Raw genomic sequence first — 14,795 nt, 5'->3', positions numbered from 1 at the left:
CCCAAATATAATGGTCACTGACACTTTCACTACTCTGAATTACAGTGGTACCTATAGTTACCAACTTAATTCGTTCTGGAGGTCCATTCTTAACCTGAAACTGTTCTTAACTAGAGGCGTGCTTTCGCTAATGGGGCCTCTTGCGGCCGCTGCGCCGCTGGCACACAATTTCCGTTCTCATCCTGGGGCAAAGTTCTCAACTCGAGGTAACTCTTCCAGGTTAGCCGAGTTTGTAACCTGAAGCGTTTGTAACCTGAGGCGTTTGTAACTCGAGGTACCACTGTACTTAGTATGAAAACTAGATTCCTCTTCTGGGAGGAAACCAATTTTCTAGATCCATTTCAATCAGGGTTTTGGCCTGGTTTTGGCACAGAAACTGCTTGTATGATAGCCTCTGTCATGAGGAGAGATGGGGAAATATGCCCCTGTTAAGTTTCCTTGACCTCTGATCCTGGCCTGGCCGTACTGGCTGCCAATCGGTTTCTAGACCCAATTCAAAGTGCTGGTTTTGACCTATTTGCTTTTAACAGCTTAGGACCGCAATACCTCAAGGACTGCATCCCTCATATGAACTGCCCCAGACCCTGCAATCATCATGTGAGGCCCTTCTTCATGTGCCCCCTTCCGAGAGAGGTCTGCAGGGTGGCAACATGAGAACGGCCCTTTTCTGCAGCGGCTCCCCATTTGTGCAACGCTCTCCCCAGGGAGGCTCTGGCTCACCTGGTGCCTTCATGACATACAGTGGTGCCTCGCAAGACGAAAATAATCCGTTCCGTGAGTCTCTTCGTCTAGCGGTTTTTTTGTCTTGCGAAGCAACCCCATTAGCGGATTAGTGCTATTAGCAGTTTAGCGGCTATTAGCGGCTATTAAAGGCTTAAGGGATTAGCAGATTAGCTGCTAAAAGGCTATTAGCAGCTTAGTGCCTTAGAAAAAGGGGGTGGGGAGCGGAAAAAAATCGCAGCAACTCGCAAGACATTTTCGTCTTGCGAAGCAAGCCCATAGGAAATTCGTTTTGCGAAGCACCTCCAAAACGGAAAACCCTTTCGTCTAGCGGGTTTTCCGTCTTCGGAGGCATTCGTCTTGCGGGGCACCACTGTATCTTTAGGCACTGCACAAAAATGTTCCTATAAAACCTGGCATTTGGCAGATTAAGCAATCTTGGGCTTTTAAAATGTGTTTTTACGGGGCGATTTCTTTTGATATTATGTAATCCATTTCATGTTTTCGCTTTGTGTATTTATGTTGTGCACTGCCCTGTGACTGTATATAAAATAAATAAAATAAAATAATAGATTAGCATCTGAAGTGGCTCAGTTGCATGCCACATGTTGTCTAGCTCTCTAAAAATTACTGCAGGCAGTGCAACACAAAACTCAACGTCATCCATTCAAAGTTTGGTCCTCTTTTCTTTAGAAGAGCCTATGAGGCGAGCAGCTTGTGCAAGATCTCCGTCAAGGGGAGCAGGGAATCAAACTACACCCTGAAAATATGTCTGGAATGTTTTGCTATGCACACCTAATTGTTCTCCTATACTCACTTTGTCCACAAATATTTGTGTGCCAAAAATTGCTTTTACATGTATGAAGAAGCATAGGCCCATTACTGCCGGTAACTCTTTTAACCCCCAAAGAGAGGATATCACAAAGGAGGAACAAAAGGTTGTGCGGGGAGGGGGTAAACTGGCTGGGTGCGCAAAACATGGGGTGAGCAACCACACCCTAAGCATTAATGCGGCTGATGACAAACTACAATGTATGAAGGATTTTATGAGCAACCCACACAAACCTTGCCAGCTTAACTGATACAATCTAAATGTTAAAGCATTTAAGTGAAAGAAAACTGCAATTAAGCAAGCATGTTACCACTTCTGATAAAGCCTCACCCTTGCCGACAGTACTTGTGGAATAGAATGCAATCCTGCATGGTGTGGAGGTGGAATTTTCACAATATTCTATCCCCATCTGCTGGACGCATATGAGATAACAACAACCTCACATTTGTCATGTTCATTTTATGCATTACTTAAGTTCTAATATCTCAAGGGTCTTGAAATTGAGCTAAATTTATCTGGTGTTAGACATACTTTAAAATTACTGTTTTCACTTTAAAAGGTTATCTACCTTGGCTTTCAGAATCATTACAAATGAATAACGGAACTACAATCACTAGCCTATTCCAGTTAGTTCAGTTGGTTACGAGTGTGGTGCTCATAATGCCAGTGTTGTGGGTTCAATTCCCATATGTTCCACCTGCATATTCCTGCATTGCAGAGGGCTGGGCTGGGTGATCACTGGGGTCCCTTCCGAGTCTACAATTCTAGGATTCTAAGTGTAATAAACCTGGCATTCCCTAGGTGTTTGTATCAAGCACAATGCATTTTCAAAGTTTTCAAAAGATTTCTGAATTCAATTAGTCATCCTTTATAAAGGAATCTACCACAGGAGCAGACTGTAAAATTGTATGCTTACATGTAGATTACAGATGTTACTATGCAAAATAAGATAAAGAAACTTCATGTAGGAGCTTCTGGTTTTAAACTACCATGTGTACCCCCCGGGTACCAGATCAGGGCAGAAGATACACAAATATATTTTCATTAATTCAATTTCTCTATGAAGGACTCAAGGTACATAACACATTCTAGTGCAAGAATTAAAAATATTAAGTATCTAAAACAATCCATGCTGGTGCTTAATAAAAAATACCACAAATTAACTTCATCAGAATGACTGAGGACCCCCAAGCACACAAATTCAGCAGCTAACTAAAGTTAATACAGTGGTACCTCAGTTTAAGAACAATTTGGTTTACAAACCGGAAATAGTGTCTTGGTTTGAGAACTTTACCTCAGTCTAAGAACGGAATCCGAACAGTGAAGAGCACCGGCGGCAGGAGGACTCATTAGGGAAAGCGCACCTCGGTTTCAGAACGGTTTTGGTTTAAGAACGGACTTCCAGAACAGATTAAGTTCATAAACCGAGGTACCACTGTATAACTTTGTATATGACATCCAATATCACACTGAGATTCTAAGCTGCTGACTAAGCAGTATATTCCACCTGTTCAATTAACCTCCCCCTCAAAAAAAATATATGGTGACTTCAAGGTCATTATTTCACAGACCCTTTATTCACACGTCACTAATTTATTTATTCAATTTATATTCCATTTTGCCTTCAAGGAGCTCAAAGTGGCACATAAGCTTTTTCTCACCGCCCCCTCACAAGGCAGGTGAGATAGTGTGTGGTGAGCTTCATAGCTAAGTGGGGATTTGATCCTGAGTTTCCCAAATCCTAATCTAACTGCTACACCACGCTAGCTTTCTCATCTTCAAGGCAAAGAAACGGGATAATTCCTGTCTTCCAAGAGCCAAGAATCTTGCTTCTGCACTGCAAACTGAAGTGCCAAAAAGAATGGCAGCCTTTATGCACACATTCCCACACATCAGTCACTCAAAGCAGAGTTACCATTGATGATCTTCATTTATCTCATGCCCCCTTAAATCAATTTATTGTACAGTTGGATATGTGGGTTCTCATATGCAGCTTGTTGCTATTGGCATGCTGGAGGAAGACCAGGAGCTCCCTGGGGCAAACATCACAGAGGAGCAGCCTGTCAATGAATTGTGAGGCAAAGCAGGGGCATCTGGGCCCTCAGAAGGCACAACAACCCAACCTCCTCCTCCTCAAGACAGAGGAAGCCCCTTCACAGAACTGGGGGGGCAAGCGGCTTAGGGAGCACAGGCACCCAACACTACAAGTTCCGTCGGCCACCCAACACCGTAGTACACTCCTGAAGAACAAGAACTCCTCAGGAGTAAAAGAATACTCCTGAACAAGCTACTCTTCCCAAACAAACAAATTCCTCAGGCAACATGGATGGTCTGAAGCTGTGCTCTGGTGGGGCTCTGAAGGCTCAAGTCTTTGCACCAGCTATCCTTGTCTACCTATTTGCTGGGCCTCCCTCTGTTTTGATTTTAGACTACCTTTGAACCATGTTACCCCTGGGTTTGAATCTATGACCGTCATCAGACTGCAATTCACATACCGTTCACTGCTGACTCTCAGCTACACTGCTTGCGTTATCACCTGTGGAACGCCAGTTGTGTGTGCTTCAGAATACTAATCTGAATATTGGATAGAAGTAGAGCAGGACATCTCTGACCTCATAAAAAGAAACCCTATAATGAAAACAAAGCAGCCACTCTTCCCAAGTTTCATTCTTCCCACACAGAACCAGAATGACAACTAATTGGGGATGCCGCCACATCCCACAAGTCTAGTATAGATAATTGAGGAGTGTCTAAAAGAAAGCATTCAACCCCTTCTGAAAAATAGTTAAGTTGATCTATCCAATGGAAGTCCTGTTTGTTTGTTTGGTTGTTGTTGTTTTAACTGGGCTTACAGTCACTATCTCCCAAGACCTCAGGGTGGAAAAGAAAACGCTAATTATTGTACCGTGTCCCTTGCCACCAAAAGCCAGTTTGACTAAAAGCATCTTGCATCAATTGCAGAAGATGCACAAGTTCAGGATTTGGAGAGCCCTTATGAAAAAAGAGCATTCTAAAGATGAAAAGCAGGTAAGATTACCTGCCCTGTTTACTGGATGCCCCTACTTAGGATAGACAATATTTCCTAAGGTAATCTGTGTACCCTAATGGTTCTGATTTGATGCATAGCTGGTACACTTAAGATAATTTTGTGTTTCAAATTCAAGTACCAATATTAAAATTATATAATACAAACCATGAATTAGAGATCCATTTAACCACTGAATATAGTAGCTATGTGGAAAAGAGAGCAGGATTTCATTGCTGATTATTGAGAAAGGTAGAAGAAGGACAGCACCAGCTGAAACTGCAAGAGTAAATGTACTCAAGAATAGCCTGAAAATCAAAAAGAAGCATTATTGTTACTGCTAATACAGCAGTTCAGACACAAACTGTTAAGTTAATGAAAACAGCTTCAAAAGAGCTTCAATGCATAACTGCCACTGCTTTGCAGGCACCAGAGCTAATATTCAACATGCAAAGTTTAATTGTTTTAAAAAATAGAATGGAGACCTATCAAATTTTAGCTGCTATTATTATTAATTTCTATATGGCTTACACATACCAAAATGGCCTCTAAGCAGTTCAATTAGCACACCATCCGCTCACTTCCTTATCTTTCCTTATACCTCACAAAACACTATTCCTGAATGTGTTAAAGAAAACCAAGCAAGTCAAATTAGTCAAGGTTAATGAAAGTGCTCCCTCTGCTGTAAAAGTCTAATACTGCTGAAGTGATGAAAAGCTCTGCATGGGAGCAAATTCAAACAAATTTTGGTTTGCAGATGAATACTAAAAGGCAAACACACACATATGCCACAAACCAAAGAACAGCACAACTAGATTGGCATGCATAAGGAGGCTCTGGGCTGTGAATTGTCAGATTGCAGCTCCCATATCATATGGAAAGCCGGTTATGATAATGATACTTTTGTAAGAGTTCTTATAAAAAGCTATTCAAAAAGTCAAAATTCTCAATGGACACCTAAGTTTTAAAGAAAATTTAAATACTGGGAATGCAGATTCTATTCTCAGTTTTTGCTTTCATCAGGCTATTTGATTCATAAACACTGTATCCATTATCAAAAACTAAGAGCTAAAAAGCCATGCAAGCAGTTTATTTTTAGTTTTGTGCTTGGAGAGCATAAGAGTATTCTTCTTCTACAACAGAAAAACACTTATTTGGCCTCATTCATTCATTGTACTAAACCATGGTTTATTAAAATAAATTCAAACCATGACTTAGTGTCATGTAAGAATCCTGACCAGAAGCGTAACTATGGTTTGTTCAGTGATTTGAAACCATGGATTGTTTTTGGTTCACCAAACATTGGCCTGATGTTACGTGTGAACCCAGAATCCTTCTTTAACCACAGTTTGTTTGCCCATCCAACTCTAGAAAAACTACAACAGCATGGGGCAAGAACAGCTGGAAAACAAATAAAACTTTGGAAAAACAATCCATGATTCATTTGATTGTCTGTGGGTTTAGTGTTATGTACAAGCCAGACCCATATTTGCATAGCACCCTAAAGGTAATGAAAGCCTAAATAAGATATACATATACATACAAACGTATACATACGAAATTCTATTGACAATAGCATCTTCATCCTCTTGCTCATCTGAAAAATAATGCATATTTGTATTACATTTTATTTCCAAGACAATTGTTGCCTGCTTTTTACTTCTTTTCCAACATTTTTATATATATAAAAAAGTTAAAGTGATCAAAATGCACAGATTACAAATAAGTGAACCCTTGTTTAGACTGCCCTAGTCTTTGCCTTAAAGACAGATGCCTACACAGCAAGATAGTGCAATCTTTGCGCTGTCATAGTACAATGCTCCTAAATACAAGCTTTTTTCCTCCACTAATCTCGAATTCAGCATTTGAGTCTGCATCACAGTTTACAAAACCTATTGTTCTTGACTGACTGCCTTTGGACAGTCAATGAGGCAGCAAATGGGGAAGTCACTCATTCTTCCTCTATGGCTGTTTTTAACTTTTACATAGGCAAGAGACACATCTCGGTGGCAAAATGCACAGTCCATGTTATCCAGTGCATAAACAAAACAAACATCTCTCCCTTCACCCTCAAATGAGACCCAGAAATGTCAACAGAGGAAGCACAAGTGACTTAAGTTTCCTCCCTTGCTTGCTTTGGTAGAATGTCCTAAGGCCATCTTATGCTTATTTTATTTGCAAACACTTATATACCATCAATATTAAGAAAAAAAATACCATGGCACTGCAAAGCATAACAACAATAAAATTCCATTAATAAAGAGAAGTGAAATCTCAAAGCACTTTGAAACCATAGGTTAAAATTTTATTTGTAGATGGGAGTGAACATAATTTTGGGGGAAATTAGAAAACAGTCGTACCTCAGCTCCCAAACGCCTTGGGAGTCGAATGTTCCAGCTCCCGAAATATCGAAAACCAGAAGTGAGTGTTCCGGTTTTCAAACGTTCTTTTGGAAGCCAAACATCCGATGGGGCTTCCGTGGCTTCCGATCGGCTGCAGGAGTGTCCTGCAGCCAATCAGAAGCCGCACTTCAGAAGTCAAACATTTCGGAAGTCAAACAGACTTCTGGAACGGATTCTGTTCAACTTTCGAGGTATGACTGTATGTACAATTCTTAATTTGTTATCACACTTTCTTTACTTCTTAGCACTTTGGCTTTACTTTAACAATGTTAAAGAAAATGGAAAATGGAAATTGTGCTTCCTCTGTGTTCTACCATGAATTGGAATTTACAGATTGGACTAGCAGACATTCTCTGAATAGGATGACTCCCCCCCTCTGGCCTTGATAGGCAGGGTCTTCAAGACTGTTGCCTCCTCAAGACTGTTGTCTCATCTTGCAGGGGGAGAATTCGCCCTGCTCTCCAGACCTAACTGGCAGAAAAGAAACAACCCCTCAACCCCAAAATAAAACAACTCAGGGTAGATAGGAAATGAGAAACCGATTGAAAAGAGGTTTAATTTGAAAAGTTCCAACGGTAAGGTGCAAGACAATATGAAACCGTATTAGTTATTGGGATTTGTATTAAGAAATTTTATATATATGATTTGACAAATCAGTGCAAAATTTCATGTTTAAGGAGAAAAAAAGGAAAAATACAGTTTTGGAATTTTGAAACTTTAGAAAGCTCCATTAAAATATTGTCAGAATAGAAATGAAAAAGTAATAAAAATATTATGCAAGGTTTTTTTTAAATCAAACTTCATATTTTTTTATCATACTTCATATTTGTACTTTATAAAAGTACTGTATTTCATAAATGTTTAAATAAAAAAGAGAAATGTCAAAGTTTAAAGGAATTCATTTTCCTAAAGCTACATTTATAAATATACACAATGTTAGAGATGAAAGTGAAGAAAAATGTCAAGATGGCTTGATGGTGCAAGCCACTAGAAGCTTACTCTTACCCAAGTATAGTTTTTGATGGATAAGAAATGACCAACCAGATGCCTGTGGGAAGTCTGCAAGCTGGACATGAGCGCAACAGCCTTCTGCCCACCTGCAATTCCAAGCAACTGATAGTTGGTGGAATAATGCCTCTGACAGTGGAAGTAGAACATAGCCATCATGGCCAGAAGCCTTGGATAGTCTTGCCGTCAATTAATTTGTCTATAATAACATAAAGGTAAAGGTACCCCTGCCCGTACGGGCCAGTCTTGACAGACTCTAGGGTTGTGCGCCCATCTCACTCAAGAGGCCGGGGGCCAGCGCTGTCCGCAGACACTTCCGGGTCACGTGGCCAGCGTGACGAAGCTGCTCCGGCGAACGGGCACCAGAGCAGCACACGGAACGCGGTTTACCTTCCCGCTGGTAAGCGGTCCCTATTTATCTACTTGCACCCGGGGGTGCTTTCGAACTGCTAGGTTGGCAGGCGCTGGGACCGAGCAACGGGAGCGCACCCTGCCGCGGGGATTCGAACCGCCGACCTTTCGATCGGCAAGTCCTAGGCGCTGAGGCTTTTACCCACAGTGCCACCCGCGTCCCCTATAATAACATAACTGAGTACAAATAAATTTGGATGTTAAGTTTATTTATGTGTTATTAATTTTTCAATTTGCAGATTTAACAAGGAATTGGGGGAAAATATCATGAAAAGATGGGGAATAAAGTAAAGAAGAAGAAAAACAGGGAAAATAGTACTAACAGTAATAGTAAACCATAACATATTGGATACACTGACCATCAATACGTGGATCTTACATTAAAAATACAAGTTAATATAAGCCCTCCAGTTAAACTTTAATCTCAAACCCTTAAATAGTATATCGTTTACTGACATAGTAATGGTAAGCTAAATTAGCAATCCTGAACCCATATTTATTTAGACTGCAACCATACTGCTACTTGTACCACTAGGATCCCTGTCATGCAACTGTTAATAAGATTGCACGTAGACTCATTGTTAAAACCATGTTTATAGAAGACAATCTTACTCTGCTACGAGTGATCGCCAAAGAAGAAGATTGCCACCATGCAGTCTGTAGACATTTGGTAGCTAGGTGGCAGCATGGCACAGACAATGAGCTTTCTTTCTGGCAATTGCAGTAAGGTGCTTTCCAAGACTGTTAACACACATCTACCTGGGCAGGTTTTGCCCCACTAGGTTATTGGCCCATTTTACATGTTACATTACTTACTTATATTGTTGATTATTTTTTAGATTGTATGGATAGTTTAGTACTTATTTGTTCTTATACATATTAACAGTTTAGTATTGGAATTTTAGATGGTAAACCACTTGGAGATTCTTTTATCAGAAGCAATATATAAATTATTTAAATAAATAAACTTCACCTTCTATTAACCAACTTGCAAAATTATAAATGAAGAAAACAGGCACAAGTTAAGAGCTAAAGTCCTAACAAGTTGGGAAACTTACACTGAAAGAAATAAAGGTTGGGCAAATACAACGAAGAGATCATGTAAAATAGTACGGCTCTCTGGTCAAACACAAACTTTCCCCTCATCACCCAAAACACCTTTTTGGCACTGTGCCCCAATATCATCAAGAGCATCTCATCTATTTCCCATTTTGATTGCAGTCTACATATGACTATAAAAACAGTTACCTCCTTTCCTCTTGTATCTTCTGATAATGAAGTAGGAAACAATATAGAGAATAGCAAACAGAAGAAAACAGATCTGAAAAAGAAAGTTACAGAGTGAAGAGATTCACATCATATAACAAGCAGCAATTTAGTTTTCAAAAATACTAAAGTGACACAACCTATAATAAATAGAAAGAAAACATTATACCAAAAGTATAATTACTAATATGCAATGCTTATGTTATTTTGGCTATTTTTGTAGCTTTTCCAAAGTACCAATTTTACTGCTGCAAGGGCCACACATAAGAAAATTCACCACTGTATCTTCTTAACTAGTCAAGATATATTAAAAAGGCCAGATTGCAAAGGAATTAATCCATCATTTTTCAGGAACAATGTGTATTAATACTGCCAGTCTTATTGTCCAGTGAGCATGCCAGCAAACTTCTGTTTTGCTTGCACAACACATTTGAAGATCTAATCTGGCAACTGACCCAGAACACCAGTAGGATGCAATAATGGCACTCCAGCACTCCTGCAACACACAAAGTCTGCTAATTCATTGCACAAGTCTAGGTATTTTTTTTACTGGATCACGCTTGTGAGAAAATAAACTATGCATTAAAATGGTGTTGAACTTTATACTAATCATTTGTATTTCTTTCAACCACTGACATGTAGACAACTACTGTACCCAGAATATAATACAGGAAAACAAAGCCAGAAATGTTAGAAATAAAGTAGGAACAAAATGAATGGGAAGTTAATTAAAGGTTTTAAACCATTTCACTTCCTGTAGTAGCCCCACAATCTGACACTAAAAACCCAACTATTCAAATTCATAATTTATGGGATGCCAATCCCCAATTCAACCGATAATTGACTAAGGCTTGCAATCCTATGCACACTTACCTACCAGCGAGCAAATACTCCAGAATGTGGGGCTGCGCAAAACATCTCATGTCAAAGGACAAAGTATAAAGTTTGCAATCTGTGCTACATGGAAAACAACTACTACTGTATGTCTTCCTTCTTACAATGACTGGCAACTGAACAGAGTGATCAGTGGAAATCAGTGGCAATGTATCTTTCTAACCTGATTTATTCTTTTATATCCTGTCAGACCTTGAACTTTTTCATTTAAAAAAATCTTACAATCATCACCATACTAATAGAAACTAGTGTTGGCAATGTGGTGCCCTCCAGCTGTTGTGGACTGCAACTCCCAGCCTCAGACAACAGGGTCAACAATGAGGCATGATGGGAGTTGTAGCTCACAGAACCTGAAGGGTACCAGATGGCTGCCCCTGGAATCAAGTGTCTAGAAAGAAAGAACGGCTGCAGTGGTTGAATAGGATATTCTACGCTGCAACATTCTGTTGCAGGTCCCATTTGACTCTTACCATAACTGAAACATTCCGATACAAAATGTGATGAAAAATGCAACATGAAAGTTAGTATTTCCTCTAATAATGAATGTCTGTGCAATGTAATGTTGCCCATGGATAGCAAATGGCCAAAGTATTGCACTCCTCACATACACAAATTCCATTTTACTATTAATCATGTTTAGTAGTCAGTCTGTTGGTTTAGGAATAACACCAAACCATGGTTTGGCATTACGTATATAAGAAGAGTAGTTAATAATAATACTAAAAGTACAAAGGCACAACTGTGCCTTAAATGTCTGAGTAGAAAAGCAGAATAGAGATTAATAAAACAACAAAAATAACTCTTCATAAAAATATATTTAAACTTTAAAGTTGAGTTTCACGTTAAATACTGACTGAAAGGCATCATGCACTTTGAAGAAGAATGAACTCAGGATGAAAGGGAGAAATGAGCTAAGAGGAAGGCACGTTTGGCAAATCCTCGCCGTGATCAATTGCTACCTGGATCCAGAGCTGGTCTCCACAGTTGCCTATGGACACACTGTTAAGACCATATTCATGGAAGACAATCTTACTCAGCTATGAGTGATCGCCAAAGAAGAAGATTGACTATATATTTGGATGGAAGTAGAATATTCCCTTCCCCCCATGCATATGTCAGGACTTAATCTGAGCAGGATTGTACCTGAACAGTATATTAATTTGCAATTTCTTTGGACTCTGGCTTTATTCACTGTGCTTTCACTCGAATTAGCTATCTCTAAATGCCAATAACCAGTTATATCAAATGACTGGACACATCAGCACTCTCCAGGCCAGCGCTTGTCAGCATATAGTACCCCATTCCTGGTTCAGCTCATCTTACCCAGCACTTGTCATTAAAACCCTGCAGAGTGCTTCTATTATCCTTCATTCTCAGGGTTTCAGGAAGGAGATAATGAAAAAACTAGAGGGTTGTTTATGCAAAGACTATTTTAAAATACATTATCTACAATTAATTGGCTAACACTTACGTTCTCATGCAAAAACACTTACGGCCTGCTTTGCCAAGTTCAATTTGACTGGAAGCAGGGTCATATTTAATTCTGAAACAGTACTTCCAACCCACAGCGAGAGATCTATTATTCCAAATTAAATCAGTGTGATTTAAAGCCAGAATAAAGGTAGTTCACATTTTTTAAGAGAACACCTAACGCCATGCAGGGATTTGCACATGCAATCAATTTCTGACTTCCAACTGCAGCTGCCCATAATTTCATCACAGTGATCTTCACAGTGTATTTTTAGGATAGAGTAGGAAATGGGTCTATAAACAATTTGTCAGGTGATGCTAGAGGATAATCAAAAGTATATCCTTTCCTCACCTCTTCCCAGTGGCGTAGCGTGGGTTGTCAGCACCCGGGGCAAGGCAAGTAATTTGCACCCCTAACCCGTGGATTTGCGCCCCCTAACCCTACCCCCCAGATGTTGCGCCCGGTGCGGCAGGCCCCCCTTGCACCCCCCCACGCTATGCCACTGCCTCTTCCTCATGCTAAACCTCATCCAGTGATCTACAACTAACCAACATGGTTGGTACCCATGTGTCTAGAGAGACAATGGAAGAGTGTGCCTTTGGGGATGAAGTCAAACCATTGGAGGGTTACAGCATCTGCTGTGGCTATAGAGACCGATACAGGAGGGACATGTTTTGTTACAGCGGGGGCAGATGAAGGCACTAGGAACTAGAGTGGTTGGATGAATCGCCTAGAATGAAACATTATACATAAGAGATGGCAGCTGCCAGCATATCCTATAGATAGTTAATTTCACTTGCACAGGATCTTTCTGCTGTTTGGCTAGTGGTTGAGACTCCAACAACCAAAATACAAAATGATACAAGTGAAATTAACTGTCATTAGAATGCACTGGCAGCTGCCATGTCGTTTTACATACAATGTTTCATTCTAGTGATTTAACCACTCTCCATTCCTAGAAGTTTACACACAATATATTCTGTAATAGGGCAAAGAAAGGTTGGCAATGTTATTATCACATTCCAAGCATATTGTGTCCAAGGACCAACATTTCTCATGGCTATCACTTGCAAAAGTAACTGAATTTAAGCTCTAGAACTTCTTAGTGATCAGATGCTGTACTTAAAAGGTTGGTTTTTTTTTTAAAAAAAAAAAGGTCCAAAATCTGGGGCAGGGGGAGATTTTACAGCCCTAAATCATTCCTTAGATTCCCCCAACCCCAACTCAAGAGATGGTTCTACAATAGCAAAATACTACATACAAAAAAAAGGTCAAATGATGCAGGTCTGACAAGAAGCTATAATAACTCATAGCAAGCAAATAAACACCAAAAAGTGAGAGGCAGTCCACATTAATGCCCTGAAGTATATTAACTCTTGAATAAAAGCAGCAGGAAATGAAGAAGAGTTTGGATTTGATATCCCACTTTATCACTACCCAAAGGAGTCTCAAAGCAGCTAACATTCTCCTTTCCCTTCCTCCCCCACAACAAACACTCTGTGAGGTGAGTGGGGCTGAGAGACTTCAAAGAAGTGTGACTGGCCCAAGGTCACCCAGCAGCTGCATGTGGAGGAGCAGAGACGCGAACCCGGTTTCCCAGATTACGAGTCTATCGCTCTTAACCACTACACCACACTGGCGGTGCCATTTGTGCACCATCTTCAAACTGCTGATACAGAACTGCATGTAAACCTGGAAAGGCCATAGTGCAGCCTTTTTCAACCTTGGGTCCCCAGGTGTTGTTGAACTACAATTCCCATCACTCCTAGCCAGCATGGTTAGTGGTCAGGGAAAATGGAAGTTTATCAAAAAATGCTGAATGTGTACACAAATACATGGAATTGACAGCAATGCCTTCCTTAAACTATCTTTCTTAGTGGTACTACTGTTGAGTCTGCAAAGCATTACAACTGTAAACCACAGTAAAAGGTTTAGAACAATTTAGAACAGTTTTCCAAATTGAAAGCAGTGAATATAATTACAACTAGCAATCTTCTATACAGCAGGTGGCAACAGGCTGATTCTAATGCAAGAGTGTTCACATAAGGAAATGCTTATGTCCTTCAGGGCCATTTGGCAACTAAACAAAGTACTAATAGCTACACGCAGATCCAACTCAAGCATCATAAATAAAGATATGCCACTCACAGACTTCTGCAAAGAATATCAAATCAAAATTTATTTTTTATTTGCATTCCTTGGTGCCTCAGAAATGCTTTAACAAAGAATGGAAATGGGAGTGGGGGCATAATATTGTCAGTTGCCTTTGCCCATGAGCTGCTTTGATTACAATTAAAGAGGTGAACAGAGCATCAACAATTTATTCCACATGACAATAGTTATCCATCTTCCTTAGGGAAATGGTGAGCCTGGAAGACCTTAAGAATGATGGTATCATTCAAGAATTTCTCAGTCCAACCCATCTGTAGTATAACAACAATGATGGCCTATCATATAGGGTTGTCCTAAGGATTACTGAGAAGGATATTGACAAGCTGAAATGTGTGCAGGGGAGGGCGACAAAGTTGGTCAAGGGTCTGGAAACCAAGCCTTATGAGGAATGGTTGAAGGAGTTGGATATGTTTAGCTTGGAAAAGAAGAGACTGAGAAGAGATATGATAGCCATCTTCAAACATCTAAAGGGCTGTCACATGGAAGATGGAGCATGCTTTTTTCTCCTGCTCTGAAGGCTAGGACCCAAACCAATGTATTCAAGTTACAAGAAAGAAGATTCTGACTAAACATCAGGAAGAACTTTCTGATAGT

At 40.0% G+C, this 14,795-nt stretch overlaps 1 protein-coding gene across 1 annotated transcript in view; it reads right to left on the bottom strand.

The window, feature by feature from the left end:
• The window catches only part of LMBR1 (limb development membrane protein 1), a 60,119-nt gene that overhangs the window by 35,050 nt on the left and 10,274 nt on the right, over window positions 1-14,795 (bottom strand). The window contains exons 2-4 of the mRNA XM_083406614.1: window positions 9,647-9,719; window positions 6,135-6,174; window positions 4,746-4,885 (exon numbers count right to left, since the gene is read on the bottom strand). Of these exons, the coding sequence (XP_083262740.1) occupies window positions 4,746-4,885; window positions 6,135-6,174; window positions 9,647-9,719 (253 nt within the window). The remainder of the gene's footprint in view (window positions 1-4,745; window positions 4,886-6,134; window positions 6,175-9,646; window positions 9,720-14,795) is intronic.

This window comes from Podarcis tiliguerta (assembly GCF_965153285.1).
Source record: "Podarcis tiliguerta genome assembly, chromosome: 12".
NCBI lineage: Eukaryota > Metazoa > Chordata > Lepidosauria > Squamata > Lacertidae > Podarcis > Podarcis tiliguerta.
The sequence above is the reverse complement of the archived record's forward strand: the minus strand, read 5'-3'. Positions and strand labels throughout refer to the sequence as shown.